The sequence below is a fragment of the Schistocerca americana genome, chromosome 3, assembly GCF_021461395.2.
Source record: "Schistocerca americana isolate TAMUIC-IGC-003095 chromosome 3, iqSchAmer2.1, whole genome shotgun sequence".
Taxonomy (NCBI): domain Eukaryota; kingdom Metazoa; phylum Arthropoda; class Insecta; order Orthoptera; family Acrididae; genus Schistocerca; species Schistocerca americana.
Window position 1 is genome coordinate 265,984,136 of NC_060121.1, and position 20,212 is coordinate 266,004,347.

Below are 20,212 nucleotides of genomic sequence, written 5' to 3' on the forward strand. Positions count from 1 at the left end.
AACACATTTGTTAGACATTATTTTCATATAATTTTTGACCAGGTGTTTATAAAACACTCTAAGTTTTATATACAGAAATAACCAGTAATTTTCTAAAGAAAATTTGAAACGCCAAGATCACAGTAAAACATTTATTGGAAAACTGGCTTCGCCAATACTATGTTGCCATCTTCGAATCTGCAATAGGATGGGACTTACGCTTTATAACATCACATCACCTTTTTCAGCAGTAGTTAAGTGGGGTCACATCAGATGTATGTATATCATTGTCGTGAAATTCACTAGTAGTCGTCACGTCAAACATAAAAGCAATGCTATGTACAAACATGATACTAATGCTCCGGTTGCGAGTGGTCACAGACATCAACAGCTGACAACTGACAGTCCACACCCAGTTTCGTGATGACGGAAAAACATAGTATTGAGAAAATGGTTCAAATGGCTCGGAGCACTATGGGACTCAACTGCTGAGGTCATTAGTCCCCTAGAACTTAGGACTAGTTAAACCTAACTAACCTAAGGACATCACAAACATCCATGCCCGAGGCAGGATTCGAACCTGCGACCGTAGCGGTCTTGCGGTTCCAGACTGCAGCGCCTTTAACCGCACGGCCACTTCGGCCGGCTAATATTGAGATTTCATGACAAATAGCTCTGTGTGCAGTAGATGCTAGTCAGTATCAATTACATATCCAGGTTTTCAAGCTGATACTGAAATAAAATTCCGTTATGTTTAGCGGAGCAGCATGCTAGAACACTCGGTGATTTTTGTTTCGTTGAGGAGGGTTTCTGCCCACGCTACGCCCTTGTACCGAAACGCCCTGTATTTTGTTTTCGAAGCGTGCATAATGTCATAATTATGAACTTCATTAGCATTGTTGTTTCCCAGTTTTTGCAAAAAAAATACAAACAGAAGAGAAACATTTCGGGTTGAGGTCTATGTCCTTTTGAGATTTCGGCTGATACGATGGCGCTTATAAATTTAGTTTCAGAGTAGGAACGTAGCTTAAATCATAACATTTATAATGTAAGAGGCAAAAATGATTTCAAAACAGCGTATTTATCCGAATATTCGAAATTCTGCGGAGAAATAAAAAACGGCAAAACGAGGCAGCGCTCACAGAATAATGCTATTAATAGTCCTCTGCATGAGTGCCTGCTTTTTGTTAGTGATTATTCGGATTTCTCGTTAAATGTTCGCAAATTGTTCGCGTTGGTCAGGTAATCCCGTTTCGCGTGCGCCATGTCGTTATTACAATACCATTACCTGGCGCAGTGCGTTACTCTACTGTTTCGGCGCTGTGACGCAAGTTACTCCGCCGCGCAGTGACGCAGAATGCTGCAACGTTCTCGCTTTTCCACCGGGCGTTATCCGTAGCGGCACCTCAGTTACGGGACAGAAATCGATTTGCTTATTCGACGAGGAGATAGTAAACGGTACAGATTTATGGCTCTGCAGGCACTTTTGAACGACGTTTAACTGTCCCCCTGCTTGTTTATCGTCAGTTAGAACTGCTTCAATTTATGACCAGAGTAACGGTCAGACCCTCCTGGCCATTAAAAGGACATTTGTCTCAAGTTTGGCGCCGATGTAGATTAACTAAATGGATACTGTTGCACTTCTCTCGCTATCTGCGCACGTGCGTTTATACCACCGCCTGAATACATTTGAAGCTACAGTCAATTTCCGAGAGAGCCGTTGTCGGTACTTCCACATTGTAAACCATTCTCAACTCGCAAATCGAAAATGTATTAAATATAGACATAAATCAAAGTCGAAAATAGTAAACCAACACTGGCCGTGACGCGTGAAAGAGTTGTAAGCGATGAGCACTTCATACAAACACAGTTTATCGACATCGCGTTCTTTTTAGTACATATTCAGGACTACGCAATTATATTTTAATGTGGTATTTTGCTTTAATATAATATGTGAAGGATATAAGTAATACAATTTAATTTCATTAATTTTATTCACTGTGGTATTGAACCGTTAGCTGAGCAACATAGTCAGCATTACTCGAGACACGAAGACTTACACTGTCCCTCTGCTGTTAAATATTTCTCTCTTTTTACTTTTTAAAATAAATGTTTATGCGTTTCGTATATGCATGTACTTTTGCAAGAACAAAAAAATGAAAAATTATTTAATAATTCCTTCTGTTAACTGAGATCACAATCACTGAATGTAAATTTTTGCTGTATTATTATTAATGCTTTATGGCCACGAATAAGGTTAATGAATAAAATTCTTAGTAAAAATATTTCTGTCGTTACCTAAGTACAAGCCACAGCCTAGTGCGGAAACACTCATTAAGAAACTGAAAAGTGACTTTAAATTGTGTTACTCTTATTCATTAATATGCCAACAGTCAGAGCAAATAATTTACTTTACGGGGAGCTGGGCGCCTGTCTTATAATTTAGGGAAATTTTGACTTACCGCGTAATGGGGGCATATCGTTGCGCGCCAGCGATGTAATTTTTCGAAGCTGCAATCTTAAGCAAAATCTGAAAATATATAAATATTTAACATGGAGAGTGCTGCTTTTACATAAATAACCACAGAAGTATTGTTTAATAAATATATTATTCTTATTTCTCACAGTGCAGACCTGTATACAACAAAGTAATAAGCGTCTGCTTTCGGATACATCCAGAGAAGAAATTATTTAATGTCCGTTTACATTCATAATTTCATGAAGAAGACCTTAGAATTTGTTACACAATATACTATTCACAGACATTACAGCCCTTCGTTTATTCTTTACCTAGATAATGAAAATTCTTTTCCAATTATTCTCAAACAGCGTTTATCGCATTTTCATCGTAACGCGTGTCAAAAATATCCAGCTGTCACACGTAATGTTCGTTAATGTGAAGCATTTAACATTTTAAATTGTTTAATATGTCCATCCATATGGGGACGCCATAGACTACCCGTCACATGGCAGTGAAAAATCATTATTTACGAATAATAAGTCTCTCCGTCAGTGTATACGCTGAAACGGACCACGTGACCCGTGTGTTCTTATTCATATTTTCACTAACTGGAAAGAGTGATCTCGAAATTAATTATAATTTATTACAGCTCGCGTAAAAGTAGTGAGTGGCGTATAAGCCTATAAACGTTGGACCTATCTGTGGAATATAATTCCCCACCTTCTCCGCATGAAAATGTTACTCAGTAAAATGCCGCGACAACCAGTTAAGAGAGACACCTCTACTTTTTGCTTAGCGTAGGATACGAAAAATCTAACGTTGCGGCATTCTATCGAAGAAAATGAGCGCGCTCGTGTGTCTGAATGGGTTCAACATTAAAGCATGCATGAAAACTTCACATAAATGCCTACAGACATGTTAGGAAAAAATAATGTATAGACACAATCTTCTTGAACTAAATATCAGTAAAAAGAATATAAAAGAGGATCGGGCAGCGCTACGTAAGCTAGAATACCATTAATACGATCTGTAACGAATAACTGTCAGACTTAGCGTTCTGGTTGTTCAACAGTTTCGGTGAACCGCTTACATCGACAAACGATATTTAGGGGAACTTTGTTAGCATTGCAGAGCAAATACTCTCTGTGTGGCACAGAGTTATCACAGTTCACAGAAGCCGCAATGGAACATAACTTCAAAAATGGCTCTGAGCACTATGGGACTCAACTGCTGAGGTCATTAGTCCCCTAGAACTTAGAACTAGTTAAACCTAACTAACCTAAGGACATCACAAACATCCATGCCCGAGGCAGGATTCGAACCTGCGACCGTAGCGGTCTTGCGGTTCCAGACTGCAGCGCCTTTAACCGCACGGCCACTTCGGCCGGCGGAACATAACTTGTAAATGATCTCATAAAAAATGTGATTTACACTGAAGACCCAAAGAGCAAGCCATTAATGCTTATTTTCCTCTGGGTAGCTGGTCAGGGGTTGAAGTGTGGACACGTGGACGCAGAACGGTTAGTCTATGCCGATAGGTATAGTCCACTTAGCGGTACAGGTACGTCCGTGCAGAAAACATCAGGTACTAAATTTTGTGACGTGTTTTCGGGAAGACCGTTAGAATCAGAGAAAAAACAACTAACGCAATAAAGTGGGTGCGTATTAAGGTACCAATTATCGCCATTCTGCACTTATACCCCTTGCACCGTGTAAATGTTGCAATCTTGCTGTTTAATTTCTCTGATTCATATCTAAAATCAATTCAAACAGTATACCAACATAGCACAGAGAAAATATTCTCCAGGAGGAGGTAAAAAACAGTTTATCCTATTATCGCTATGTTGTTGTGGATTCCAAATGCGCAGTGTTAGTGTCACTTTTTTCTTTTTCTTTTTTTTCTAAGTCTTTCCTTAATGTAAAAATTTGAAAGCTGTGTTAACAACAGTTACGCTTTGTATCAACATTTTTATGACGTTGTTGCTCAGTGTATTTGAGCATAATTTTAAGTTTTTTTTAAGTGGCTGAGCCCGTTAGCGCTTCCTACATACAAACAAATTTTAAAAGAGTTCAATGGGTAGAGCAGTTGGCTGTCGAAAGCAAATGTTCCATATTCGACTCTTGGTCTGGTTCACAGTTTTAATCTTCCTGGAACTTTCAAAACAGAGCGCAAACCGCTACAGAGTGAAAATCAGTTCTGAGGGAAATTATAATACAATTGTTTTGCCTTTCAAGATAATGACAAAGGTTACATTTTTCCAATTTCACATTGAGTAGCAACCAATATGAATTATTTTCATGTGTGGTTACAGAGGACCCATAGAGAGATGTGCAGTTCTCTATATTTGTTAAAAATCCCAATTGCTTTTCCTTTTTTTTTCAAGGTACATGGTTTAGCCAATAACATATAGCATTTTATATGAGATTTGGCTTGTTCAATTGCAGTTCGAGAAGAGGAATGGCAGCATGCGCTCAGAAGTCGTCCACGACGCCATCCAAGTCGCCAACATTGCCGACCTGGTGAGTTCATCTCCAGTTTCTGTTGCACGCTGTGTGATCCTTTAGTGGATACAGGAGCGAGAGACAGATAATCTTCGTAAACAGAGGACTCGTATATTAATTTATTCTATGCCTAATATCAACCAGTAAAAATAATACATAATTTTGTTGCTGTAGTAGCGGCGTCAGCTGCTAACAGTAGATTTGAATGTAGGAATATATACAGATACAAAAGATTCATAAATCTGTCAATACAATGTCTATTCAGAAGATGTCGAGCCCTGGCCACGATGAAAGTCTATAATTGTTATTCAAATGGCAAACAGACAAAATGGGGTCAGGGCATGAATGATCGAACTTCCCTCCGATGGTAACAAGGGTGATGCGTCACCACAGCGATAGTTTGTTTCTTCTGTTAAGTTGGCAACAATGGTATTTTTCCGGCAGACTTGTGTATTCTTTCGTCATTGTTGTATAAATCAGTCACTGGTCTGTCATGCTGCTGGTCAATTGTGTTCAGCTGCTACTTGAGATCGAATAGTTCTTGGGGTTATAGGTCACACCTGTTATCATTTTCGTAGGTGAAATATATTTGCTAGATTTCATAAGTAGTCTGTAAATGTGAATGATCCAAGGTTTTAGGACTTTGTGAGAAGTGTTTTGGAGGAATACAACAACGATTGCAGTGAAAATAACTTAATTTCGAGCGAGGAAGATAATTTGGAAATACAATAGTTCTGAGTTTGGAGCTACGACGTCAGAAGATAGTGATGGTGACGAGGAGGAGGTATCATCAGCAAACACAATCAAGGGTAAGAATGGATTGTTATGGTCTAAAATGCGGCCTAAGAAAGGTAAAAACCAACGTAGAAACACCGTAAAAATTCGTGAAGCTGTTAGCTTTGTTCAAAACATTGACCTGGCGGTAGATGCCCACGAAATATTATTAGATACAAGAATAGTTTATATAATTGTAGCTCATACAAATGAGAAGATCCAAAGAAAAAAATGTACGTATACTGACCAGAGGTTTCTTGGTGATACGGACAAGGAAAAAATATGTGCGCTAATGGAACTGCTTTATATGCCAGGAAGCAGAAAAGATGGTCATCTCAACATTGAAGAAATGTGGTGTGGCTCATCTGTGTACAAATGTATTGTGTCTCAAATGAGGTTCAGATTTCTTCTAAATTGTCTGAGATTTGATGATAAGACCAAGAGCAATAATGACGATAAATTTTCACCTATTCGTGAGCTCTGGGCAGCTTTTGTTAGTAACTGCTGCTCGGTTATTCTCCTCATATGCATGAAACAATCGACGAGCAGCTTTTAGGATTTCGTGGCAAATGCCCAATCTGTGTTTACATTGCTTCGAAACCAGATAAATATGGCATCATAATAATCACAATGTATGACGACAGAATATATTATATGATAGATGCTATTCCATACGTTGGGAAGGAGAACAGAAACACAAATGAAAGTCTGCCAACATACTATATGAAAACTCTGTCCAGAACTATTCGTGGGATAGGTCGAAATATCACTTGTGGCAATTGGTTCACGTCTATACCTTTGACAGACATGTTGCTGAAAGAGAATTTGACAATTGTCGGTACGTTGAGGAAAGATAAGGCGGAAAACCCACGAAGTTTCCTACCCAGCAGAAAGAAGAAAGTGCTATCGTCGGAATTTGCTTTTCATCAGAAAAACACTTGTCTCCTTCACTCCTAAAAAGGGAAAATCTGTTGTTCTTCTGTTTACAATGCATAGTGCTCCTGATGTTGACCAGACCACAAATAAACCTGAGATCATTGAATTTTATAATAGTACGAACGTGATGTGGATGTATTTGACAAAATGGTACATGTGCACTCTGTTTGGGGGAGTACATGACACTGGCCACTTCGGATGTTTTATGAAATACTGGACCAGGCAGCAATAAATGCTTTTATTCTAATCCGATCCTGCACGTGATTTTAACATGCCACAAATGTTCGATGAATCGTGTGTTCAGCTAAGCGGTAATTCAGGCCTCTTCAAGTCTAAAACCTGTGATGAAGAAGTAATTATCATGTAATATACAGCTGTTTTATGTTGAAACTGTTGCTTTTTCTTTAAATCTGTTTGCATATCGGAGAGCCGTTGCTCAATGAACGTCGTTTTGTTTCAGTACTTTCGGACGCTGAACACGAGGGTGTCCGTCGTGTACATCGAAACCTGGCAGGGAACGAACCAAGCCCCTATCGACAAGGGCCAAGACATCAGCCGCGCTTTGCTCAACTTCAACGACTACACGTCCCGCAACATCTTCAAGGTCGACAAGGACACTACGCAGCTTCTCACGTAAGTCGCAAACTGGTCTTCGATTTTGCCTACAAAAAGTAACTTTTAGAGACGTATAGCTTAAAAGAAGTTAGCGCTTGCTTACAGTAAGGAGGTTTTACTGGAGTCACATCGTTCTTTACGTGTAAGACACCAATTTCTCTTCCCATACATACTAACGGAAATAGAAAGTGTTAAGCCATGAAACATCAGCCTGATGTTTATCTCTCTTTATGGAGTTATTCTTTATACAAGAGGTTTAAATTATTAAACTTTCATTACAATAGTACCTGATGTCCATCATTACTATCAGTATGAGGTGTAGCTGCTTGTGAGTTTTCCGGGCTGTATGGTCGTGGTCGGAGAAACTTTTCGGTTCCTGCGGTTTCGTCAGACCTGCGCTGGACATCTATGGAGGTGCTCCTGACGACGTTGAGTCTTGCTAACTGACGAGTCGGACGTCGGAAAGCCATATAATTACTGCGTAAAGTAGGCGTGGCCGAGTTTACAAGTGTTCAGTAGAAAAATTCTTTGCCAGAGATGAAACTTAACTATCGATTGTCGCCCGCCAAGGATAAAAACCTATCTATCAATTCTACAGAGCCACTGGCCATATGTAATTCAGTTTTATGGCTTATTCTTTTCTGTAAAATTATCACTATGCTTATATATTCCGATAGCTTTTTATATATTCGTGGATAATAGCTTGTCATAATAGATAATATTTTGGTTTCGGAAAATTCGAACAGACAGCTCTAGAAACTGCAAATAAGGAACCATGTCGATGGTATCGGTATGTCGATAATATGTTCGTGGTTTGATCTCATGGTAAAAAAGCTTTAGAAGAATTCTTTTGTTATTTGAATGGTATTAAACCAAAAATACAGTTTACATGGAGACGGTAAAAAATAACGCAAAAATCTTCCTGGATCTTTTGGTTATGAGACAGGCTGATGAAAGGTTGAAACATAAAGTTTTTCGGAAAGTTAGACATACGAACAGATTGAGATTTTCACTCTGCGGCGAAATGTGCGGTGATATGAAACTTCCTGGCAGATTAAAACTGTATGCCGGACCGAGACTCGAACACGGGACCTTTGTCTTTCGCGGGCAAGTGCTCTACCAACTCAGCTACCTAAGCACGACTCACGACTTCTCCTCACAGCTTCAATTCTGTCAGTACCTCGTCTCCTACCTTCCAAACTTCACAGAAGCTCTTCTGCAAACCTTGCAGAACTAGCACTCCTGGAAGGCAAAGGTCCCGAGTTCGAGTCTCGGTCCGGCACACAGTTTAAATCCGTCAGGAAGTTTCATACGAACAGATATTTGCATAAAAACTCCAACCATCATCCGCAACAAAAGAGAGGTGTCATTAAAAGTCTTGGTGACACAGATAAAACGATCTGCACGCTGGAACACCTCGACGCTGAATTAAAATATCTGAAGCAGGTTTTCGAAAAGAATGGCTATTCAGGCAAAGGAATGAATAGGGTTCTGCGACCGAATAACACTGGGAAAAAGGACAACGATTAAACACAGCGATGGAAGAACACGGTATCTCTCCCTTGTACCAAGAAAGTAACTGATCAAGTCGGCATGATTTTGCAGAAACGTGACATCAGACCGGTGTTTAGACCAACTAACCAAATATGTCAAGTACTCCGATCGATAAAGGACAAACGCCCTTCTCTGTCAGCAAGTGGAATATATGAGACTCCGTGTACTTGTGGAAAGGCCTATATTTTAACTACCATGAGAAGCATGAATACAAGACTGAAAGGACATAAAAAATTTTGCCGACTAGGGAAAATGAAAAAATCAGCTGTAGCAGAGCTTGCTCTCCAGTCAGGAAATCATGAACGAAGTTTTCCGAAACCATGATGACAGACTGTTATCCACGACGATATAGAGAAGCCATCGAAATATATAAGCATAGTGACGACTCTAACAAAAAACAAGCAGCCATGAAACTCAATTATATACAAACCGTGGCTCTGGTAGCGAGAATCAATAGTTAAGTATTATCTCCAACAAAGATTGTATTTGCTGATCCCGTTAAAACCGACTGCGCCCACTTTACACAGTATTTATGTCGCTCTCCGGCATCAGACTCGTCATTCGGAAAGACTCAGTGTCGCCAGAAGCACCTCCGAAGATGGCCAGCGCAGATCTGAATGAAACGTCAGGAACCGAAAAGTCTCTTCGACCAATGCCATACAGCGCATAAGACTCATTAGCAACTATGACATCCTGTCCTGAAAGCCTTCATTGTATTATCAGTATGAAATGTGACCTCCACAGTACAAATATTCGTTGTGGCATGGGGTAAATAGCCTCTGAATGTCATCTTGACGAATTTTGTTTCCATCACTTGCTGTGTATGTTCATATAAAGTTTGGTGGCTGGTGCGAAAACATATGTCTTCCTATCGCTTCTCAGACATGGTCAATGGGTGACACATTAGGGGACTAGGCATACTACGCAATGATCTGTACATTCCTCTAGGCGTCTGTGTGTTAACTGCAGAGTGGGAGAGTTGCATTATCCTGCTGGAATATGCCACATGATAATCTGGTCATTAAGGAAAGAGAATAGTGTTTCCCATTATAGCGCCAACGGCCTTGCATCGTTGAATACACGTAAATACACATTGTCATATTTCTTAAAGAAAATGTGTTTGTGAGCACGGAGGAGAGGCAAAACATTTCCTATCAGCCGCTGAACCTGCCCTTGCAGGTCCTCCAGCCGTTCATGCCATACGACTTTACTTTCTTTTACCATTCTCTTCACACACCGGTGAGCATTCAGGCTGCCTTTATTAATTACCAAATGAGTCTTGTTGTCATATTCAATAGCTCTCTACGCCATGTTTCCAGGGAAAATGAAAAATGCATGGCATTATTGGCTGCGAGACACCGTCTGGGGGTGCCCAGCCGCACTTGGCCATTCGGCGACTTGTGCGTCTTTGTGATGAAGATGAGGTTAAATAATTAGGGTAAGACGAATACTCAGCACCCAAAAATCTCATCCCGACTGGGAATCAAACCCGATATCTAGAGGCAGCAACGCTTAATTCCAGACCACGGTTTGTGTACGTGATTTCAGGAATTCGAGAAGTATGTGTCTGGAGAAGCACTGTCTCTTATGATCTTCCACGATTTCGCCTATGGAAACGTTGGTATCAATCTTGCTGTCATAAACAGAAGCAACATTCGTTGATATACACAGCGATATGAGACAGTCTCAGTTAACCCCAGTTCTACACCATAAAAGTCTCTGTTGTCTGTGGTATGGTGTAAGTGGTAAACAAGGCATGGCAAATCGAGATCTAACAAGGCATCTCGATATCTAACAAGGCTCGGCAGCTCGAGATCTCATGGCAACTTGCAGTAATTAGTTACTGACTTTTACACTGCCTGTATCCTCTATCTACATTTTACCTGTTGCCATCCGTCCATTCGTTACAGTCGCTCGTACTGTTATTACCTGATGGTACAATCGTCCGATCATAAATGTGGATCCTCCGATTGCTCTGGGAGATGATTTATCGGAACTACAACATAGGAAATATTAGTTGAAACATATGATAATTAATTGAAACCCTCAGCTGCTGACAGGTGTTGTTAATATACCTCGATGGGGACAGCTGAAAATGTGTGCCCCGACCAGGACTCGAACCCGGGATCTCCTGCTTACATGGCAGACGCTCTCTCCATCTGAGCCACCAACGGCACAGATGAATAGCGCGACTGCAGGGACTTATCCCGTGCACGCTTCCCGTGGGACCCACATTCGCAACTGTCAACAATCTACTTACGTAATGTTCTTAATAGATATTTGCCCATCCACTCATAACTCGCGCCAACTAAGATGACGATTCCCGTAAGAGTTTGGGCAACCGGTGCGCATTCGCACAGACGAAGGTCAATGGCTGGGTAGGCTTTAACTATATACAGGGCTATTACAAATGATTGAAGCGATTTCATAAATTCACTGTAGCTCCATTCATTGACATATGGTCACGACACACTACAGATACGTAGAAAAACTCATAAAGTTTTGTTCGGCTGAAGCCGCGCTTCAGGTTTCTGCCGCCAGAGCACTCGAGAGCGCAGTGAGACAAAATGGCGACAGGAGCCGAGAAAGCGTATGTCGTGCTTGAAATGCACTCACATCAGTCAGTCATAACAGTGCAACGACACTTCAGGACGAAGTTCAACAAAGATCCACCAACTGCTAACTCCATTCGGCGATGGTGTGCGCAGTTTAAAGCTTCTGGATGCCTCTGTAAGGGGAAATCAACGGGTCGGCCTGCAGTGAGCGAAGAAAGGTTGAACGCGTGCGGGCAAGTTTCACGCGTAGCCCGCGGAAGTCGACGAATAAAGCAAGCAGGGAGCTAAACGTACCACACCCGACGGTTTGGAAAATCTTACGGAAAAGGCTAAAGCAGAAGCCTTACCGTTTACAATTGCTACAAGCCCTGGCATCCGATGACAAAGTCAAACGCTTTGAATTTTCGGCGCGGTTGCAACAGCTCATGAAGGAGGATGCGTTCAGTGCGAAACTTGTTTTCAGTGATGAAGCAACATTTTTTCTTAATGGTGAAGTGAACAGACACAATGTGCGAATCTGGGCGGTAGAGAATCCTCACGCATTCGTGCAGCAAATTCGCAATTCACCAAAAGTTAACGGTTTAAAGTTTACGGCCCCTTTTTCTTCTGCGAAAAAAACGTTACAGGACACGTGTATCTGGACATGCTGGAAAATTGGCGCATGCCACAACTGGAGACCGACAGCGCCGACTTCATCTTTCAACAGGATGGTGCTCCACCGCACTTCCATCATGATGTTCAGCATTTCGTAAACAGGAGATTGGAAAACCGATAGATCGGTCGTGGTGGAGATCATGATCAGCAATTCGTGTCATGGCCTCCACGCTCTCCCGACTTAACCCCATGCGATTTCTTTTTGTGGGGTTATGTGAAAGATTCAGTGTTTAAACCTCCTCTACCAAGAAACGTGCCAGAACTGCGAGCTCGCATCAACGACGCTTTCGAACTCATTGATGGGGACATGCTGCGCCGAGTGTGGGAGGATTATCGGCTTGATGTCTGCCGAATCACTAAAGGGGCACATATCGAACATTTGTGAATGCCTAAAAAAACTTTTTGAGTTTTTGTATGTGTGTGCAAAACATTGTGAAAATATCTCAAATAATAAAGTTATTGTAGAGCTGTGAAATCGCTTCAATCATTTGTAATAACCCTGTATATGTTCTCGAAAGAAAATACCATTGATGACCGTGAAACTCTTACGGGAATCGTCATCTTAGTTGGCGCGAGTAATGAGTGGATGGGCAAATATCTATTACGAACATTACGTATGTAGATTGTGGACAGTTGGGAATTTGGGTCTCACGGGAAGCGTGTAAGGGATAAGTCCCTGCAGTCGCGCTGTTCACCTGTGTTCTCGGTGGCTCAGATGGACTGCCGGCACGGTAGCTCAGCGTGTTCGGTCAGAGGGCTGCGTGCTCTTTGTAATAAAAAAACTGAGTCTAGGTATCAACAATCAGCTTGGACGGATGTATTGTGACGTCCGCCTAGACCAAACGCAACGAACTATATCGAACAAAAAAAAAAAAAACCGAAAGATGGATAGAGCGTTTGCCATATAAGCAGGAGATGCCGGGTTCGAGTCCCAGTCGGGGCACACATTTTCAGCTGTCCCCATCGAGATTTATCAACAACACCTCTCAGCAGCTGAGGGTTTCATTTAATTATAATTTGTTCTAGAGAAGCTGCACGGTCATCAATGGTATCTGTTCTTTCGAGAACAGTTACTATCTTCATAATTATTAGTTGACTTTTTACAAAAATGATTTAAAAAAATTACTTATCTTTATACAGACCATCGCCACAAGAACGAACGAATATTTGCAGCGGTCTTTGAATATTAAAGCATCGCTTGACACACACATTTACCAAATTCTTCTCTGAAGTATAAAGTTCTCAGTGTTCAGAAGTACGGTTCCATCTAGGACATAAGTAACACATGAGCTCTAACTGGACGATGTTGTCTTCTTGATCGGAGGTCACGAACTGGGCAGAGCCTTCCTCTGCTCGGCTGTATATCGGTCTACGTGTGGCCGCGCTGTGGAGTTGGGAGCAAGAGTGTGGCACCCCCAATGCCTTCCATTAGTTGGTGTAGACTCCCAACCTCTAGTCAACAATCTGCACACATGATTCCAGGAGTTGAATCTGTCAGTGCAATTTGCTTGTATGATGGCTCCGTGTCCCTTATGGCAATGATTAGATCTTTCTCAAGGCCCGGGAGGTAGCGACAGGCTGCAAATCCTCTGCTCCTTCTGTGTTGCGATCTCCACCTGAAAAGCCCGAATAAACACACAGTAGCAAAGGGGGTCCAATCTCAGGGGCGAGGGAAAGGAAAACATACGGTGTAATCAAGTATTTTTATTTCAAGAAAATGATTTAAACATCGGTATTACGCAAGTTTTAACAGGGTCTGAACTGGAACTCTTTACGGCGACTTACTAATCGCCATTCAGCTTCCAAAATATTAAAATGCCCCGGTCTAGCCCCTCCCCGTCCCTCCCACTGCAAACTATCATATAGGCGCCCTTCAATAATGTACTCAGACCATTCTCTGTCTGTAGGAATGGCATTTTTCATGATTGAAAATACTAAGAATAAGGATGAAATTTTAATCAACACACAACACAGATATGGAAAAATTGGAAACGAAATTTGGATATGGCTGGGAGTCACTTTCTGGAGAGTTTGACCGCCTGTTGCAAGTCTTTTTATTTCACGCCACTTCAGAGACTTGTGCGTCAGCGATGATGAAATGATGATTGAGGACAACACACACACACACACACACACACACACACACACACACACACACACAGTCCCGAGTGGGGGCAGATCCCCGATCCTGTCGGGAACCGAACCAGGGCCCCCTTTAACTGCAAGATCACGACCTGATGATGAAATACTGGCTTATCAGTTTGCTATTATTCGGTCAAGGTGTTCATGGTTTAACACTTTCGTTTTCCGTCAGTGTATTGTGGTCTTTTGGATTAGGCGACTTTCTAACCGCCTGAACTGGCAACATTGGTCCACTTACCACGCTAATAATGAAGCTGCTAATGCTTTCCGCAAGTCTGTGTCACACAGGACGTTAACCCTACAACACCCATGTGCTCCAAACGGAAGTGACGTAAGAAGCACCTCACTTCGTGTATGCACAAATTCTGCTCTCTCCTCCTCTTCTCAGAGAGCTAAATATTTGTGACAGCGAAGGATATAAATATCACTGCTGCTCGTTTCAATTGCAGCAATTCAAACTGTCCTCTCAGGCTCGGCCTAACGGCATCCTCGGAAATCGCGACATATTCGGAAAAAACGGCCAAATATTTATGATAAGGAACAATAAAAGTGTCCCTCTTGGTCCCAAAGTCTGCTACAAACGGGCATGACTCCGTCATTTCAAAACATCCAACACGACTGACAACACAGATTGCCTTAAGTCGTCAGTTTGGAGGTGCCCCAAAATGCAATTTTACTGGCTCTCGCTGCTCCGAAATACTTTGGCTATGAAGTCCTGTTCTTCCGTCAGTTCTGCCTGTAGCAGATGCTTGTTATAGGTTTGACACCTTCACTTCGTTACTCGTGTTGCAAATGCCCACAGGGCCAGATCTCTGACAACTGACATCTCATCGCGCGACGAGAACATTATCCACACTACATTATTGAATGAAAAAAAGTACGCAAAATATATCAACTTACTGATTTGTCTCTTTGCATGTTGTGCAATGATTCGTAGTGTAAATGTGGTTGAACCCAGTTGCTTTATGAGCTCAAGAAGGAGTTTTTTCCACTTTAAAGTATCATAAACATGGATATCTTATGTTCTTGAAGTTTCCACTCTAGTTATTATTTCCTGAATATATATTAGGGGAAATGTGGACAAAGTGGCCATGCTGAGGAATATTTTTTTTTTTATCTTGAAGAGAATAAATAAGAAATATGCTATATATTAACATACGATGTCCTACATATTTAGCTACATAAGGCAATTTTTATTTTGACTTTATCTCGATAAATATATCAAATGGCCACTTTGCCCTTCGGGATTGGGCAAAGTGGCCATGAGGTAGCCACTTTGCCCGATATAAAATATAAAATTTAAACTGAAATTGTATACTAAATGAAAGTGTATTTTCAAAATAAAAACATTATTTCCTTCGTAGAAAAAGAAAGTTTCACACTGAGTTTATTTACAAACGTCACAAATAAAGTCATTGTCTTCTTCACACCCGGTACAAGCATCACGTGCACATCATAAACAGCCCGAACATCTTATCCGTCCTTCATTATTCCCTGACTTGGAATCTAAGTCCCCAAAGAAAAAGCAATCAGTATCACTCAAGTGACTGTCTGAGTCATTAAACAAGGCACACTTCGCTCATTTTGATTTCGTTTTCTGCTTTCCTTCAACTTTTTCTTTGCTTCCTTTGTTTCTCTTCTTACTCTGTTTTTCTTTTTTCAGTTCCAGCTTCATTTTCGTAAGTCTTTTCTTCTTTTTCTGCTTTTGTTGCTACTAGCTCCATCTTGAAAGGGCTTAAGGTCAAAACTGGAGCTGTTCCTTTTTTTGTTTATTTTCTCGTTTTATAATGTTTGCTTTAGGGATTGTAACAATATCCTGTGGGCTTAAAGCAAAAGTATAGGGTCTGTTGGTCTTGGAGATGCTAAGTAAATCACTGCAATGAGGCAGTGGGCTGGGTTGACTGTTTGAAACCCTCAATAGTTTTGTAAATAATATACAGTACTATCATTTTTCAATGAAAATATATTTTACTTTATGTCAGGCAAAGTGGTCACTGTCGGGCATAGTGGTCACAGACGTGGCTACTTTGCCCTCTTCGCCATCATTACATATTTGCCACACCACCGGCTAAACGAATCGAGCAATGCGTTACACAGACACGTCATTTTGTAGCCTAAATACAACACTTTTAAGGTGTTACTGTCAGTTGCCTGTATTATGAATGAAAGTTTGGTTATAATAGTTAATTAAATACACTTACCTTACGTCAGGACATTGAAAAACACGAAAATCTTCAATAACTTTTAAACAAGTGATCAGAACAGCTTCCACCTTCAACACGTCTGAGATGGCGTACCAATGGAACAGTTGACACGTCCGCCGCTGCGTAGCAGCACCGTACAGTACAGTAACAGCCACTGGCCACTATGCCCATCCTTCCTCTGTGTGTATCATTGGTGTCTAAGCTATAGGTGTGCAGAACTGAATGTATTGTTTCTTTCTGAACAGATAACCGCCTTTGGTTGTTGAGCACTCTGGGAGAAGAACATTACATAAAGAATATCAGAAATGTGCCTTAATCCCCTAGTACTGCAGTGTTGAAATGAACTTGTTGCAGGGGCGAGACGTTCCAGGGCGGTGAGTCTGGCATGGCGGTGCCGGACACTGTTTGCACGGCCAAGTCTGTGGGAATCAGCGTCGATGTCAACACTTACGAGCCGCACCTTCTGGCCGGCACCATGGCCCATATGATCGGCCACAACATCGGCATGGGCCACGATGACGGCCGTGAGTATCCTTCCACAATCCATTATATACGCCTATTGACCTGACGACGTTCCAGAAAATCCATATGCCAATGGCTGGCATTACTCTAAAATATAATATAAAACTGACATGAATTGACACACACAAGTTTTAGTATCCATATAAAGTTCGCAAACATTGTAGTACTATCACCGTCAGAGGGTGGTACGGGACTACAAGTCCCACCGCCACACCTCCAAAGTGAACTGCAGTGACGTAGTCACTGCCCTGTGGAAATTTACTGCCTCACCAACACAGTTAGACCGCAATAGACCGGTGATGCTGTATTGTAACATATCACCCCGGACTCGTTAAAAAAAAAAAGTTGGGCTTTCAGCTTCTTTGAACATCGCACTACCTCAGTCTTGATGTAAAAAAACATCCCTTCAGAATGCCTAGCGATTTGACTTCTGACACAGTGTACCTACGCCATATGATTTTATACATCAGATATAAAGCGAGTTCTGCATTTTGTTGTTCGGCTGGTACGATAGAGTATAATCATTGTAACACCTCAGTTCAGTTTACAGTGATAAAAGCTATAGAAAGAATAATTTAAAATTAAGAATAGAATTTTTAGAGGGGAAAATAGTGTAGAATCCGAGTTCGCTAACCGCAAATCAAAATTATAGTATATCAGCAAGTAGTTTAATGTCTAAGTACAGCAAAGCCACGGAATCTCCGTCATGGGGAAGGCAGTGACGTTAAACTCTTGTGATGAAAAACCTATAAAAAGGCCTGATCGTCATTACTGCCGCCTTTTATCCTTGATTGTTTCGTTAAAGGGCGGGGAACCCGTGTCAGTCAGCGAGACAATAATTAGACTGGACTTTATCGTGTTAAGATTCACGATAAACTGTTAGAATATTACGGAGATTAAAAGTGATGTAGTGTACGATCTCTGACTGTTGGTAGCAATGGAGTATTAAGGGGATTTTAGGACTTTAGTGCTAGATTGGAACTTTACGGACATATAGACGACAGAAACTCAAATTATCTGCTGATACGAGTGAATTCAGAGGTACCGGTATTCGTGTGGACTTTTGAAAGTGTCGTGTGCCGTTAGTTGCGAAACTGGACGTAGATCGCATGCATGTCGGCATTTGCGGACTATTTAGATTCCTACAGGCTAGGAACCTTTTAAATAGACCACCATCCGTCACCATCTTAATCCTTGAATATAGAGTGAAAGTGAAATACAAGTGTGTTGTACTTATTTCATTTACCTAGTACTAATCAGTGAAGGTTTTACGGAACCAAAGCTATTCAGCAGTAAGTCAGCACCATCTAGCGGAATGCGTAGGCATTAACTAACACGCTAACTGATGTGAACGTTTACGTGTTTTACGGACTACTTAATATGAACTTTTGTGACTCTTTGACGTCCCCACCCCCTCCGAAAGGTGGCGCAGGCTGTCTTAATCCTAAAAGGGGAGAGTTTCAGCAGGGCAAATTACTAAATAAAAGTGATATTTACAAGACTCGCAGTAATAGCAAAACACAAGGCCCGCACCTCATCGGGGAGTCGTCGCTGTCACGTCGGGAAGTAAAGCCGGAAAACCTACCGACGATACCTATCTACGAGCAGACGTCGACGTGGAGTACCTAAGAAGGGAACCACAAGAGAGTTGGGGATGCTTCATCATCCAGCTCCTTGCGGCAGAGAGGGCAGCGCAACTGCAGGTTAAATGCGGCTGTGTAAGACGTGCGAGCTACGAGGCTGCAGCAAAATAACTCCCATTCTTTGAAAAGACTCTTGACGAATTTTTAACATACAGGGTGCCCAGAAAACGGCTCCCTGATTTCAAAATTAAATATCTCGAAAACAAAGATTGATAGAGGAATGCAGTAAACGGTATGTTTATTGTGAAAGCTGTAAGAAATTTATACAGCAGTTTGAAATAATAGTTACAAAAGCTGCTAACAGATGGCGCTGTACGCTGTACAGCTCATATCAGCATACAGAAGTGAAATAATCGTATGAAAACAGTCTTTGCAATCGCATCACAATGTTTTCAAAATGTTCACCATTGGCACTACAGAGGTGGCGCAAACGAAGAATGAAATTCGCCATCACATTTCGTAGTGTCTCAACCGAAATGGATTCACGTGCCACAGAGATCGCCGATTCAACCTCGTCCAGCGTGGCGGGATGCTTCGGGTAGACCATGTCTTTCACCGTGCCCCACAAAAAAAAGTCACAGGGAGTCAAATCCGGCGAATATGGAGGCCAATCCATGCCTGCACCAGTAAATTTGGGATATTCCAAAGCAATGACTCGATTCCCGAAGTATTCCTCAAGAAAGCGAAACACTTGTTCGGTCCGATGTGGTCGGGCTCCATCTTGCATAAACCATTCAGTACCTGGTCGATCCTCTAACGCTTTCTATGTGGCGACAAATTGTTCCAAAATTGCAACATAACGTGCACCAGTGACCGTTTCTCGAATGAAAAAAGGGCCAATAATGCCTCTGCTGCATGCTGCAGCCCACACAGTAACTTTAGGAGAATACTGGGGTTTCGCTTCACACCAATATGGCTTTTCGGAACCCCAAAATCGCCAGTTCTGCTTATTCACGTATCCATTCAGGTGGAAGTGTGCTTCATTTGTAAACCAGATGCAGCCAACATCAAATCCTTCACTATCAATCATTGTGAGCATCTGATTAGCAAAGGCAACCCTTTGTTGCACAGCTCGTACGGGTATAGCCTGGTGCGTTTGAATTTTGAATGGAAACATGTGTAGGCTCTTTCTCAGTATTTCTGCGTGGTGGAACGCTTCAAACCAGTCTCAGATGCAATTCTACGGACGGATGACATTGGATTTCGCTGAATAATTCCAGAAACTGTGGCGATATTTTCAGGCGTAACTGCGGTTTGCTTGCGGCCAACATGCCCCACTAGATCATCAGTTACGCTGCCTGTCCGTTGAAATTTTGCGAAGAGCGGACGAATGGTTTTCGCATCGGGTCCTTTTGGAACATTAAATCGTGCTTGAAAACTTCGCCTTATTGCCATAGGACTCTCTTCTAACCTGTGGTACTCTAGCACCAGAAAAACGCGTTGTTCAATGGAGTACATGGTTTTAATCTCTTCCTTCGGTACGCTAACCTCCTTTCACGTTTCAATAGTGGAACTGATCGCTCTAGCCTTCGGATCACTATTTGTACTAGGCATTACGTATGGCGATTACAGCGCCATCTGTTAGCAGTTTTTGTAAGTATTTTTTCAAACTGCTGTATAAATTTCTTACAGCTTTCACAATAAACATACCGTTTACTGCATTCCTCTATC

General features: G+C 41.6%; 1 protein-coding gene across 1 annotated transcript in view; it reads left to right on the forward strand.

The window, feature by feature from the left end:
• Nucleotides 1–20,212, forward strand: part of LOC124607241 (disintegrin and metalloproteinase domain-containing protein 22) — a 1,086,760-nt gene that overhangs the window by 871,245 nt on the left and 195,303 nt on the right. Inside the window, exons 8-10 of the mRNA XM_047139515.1 lie at nucleotides 4,886–4,960; nucleotides 7,113–7,285; nucleotides 16,731–16,900. Coding sequence (XP_046995471.1) covers nucleotides 4,886–4,960; nucleotides 7,113–7,285; nucleotides 16,731–16,900 — 418 coding nt within the window. The remainder of the gene's footprint in view (nucleotides 1–4,885; nucleotides 4,961–7,112; nucleotides 7,286–16,730; nucleotides 16,901–20,212) is intronic.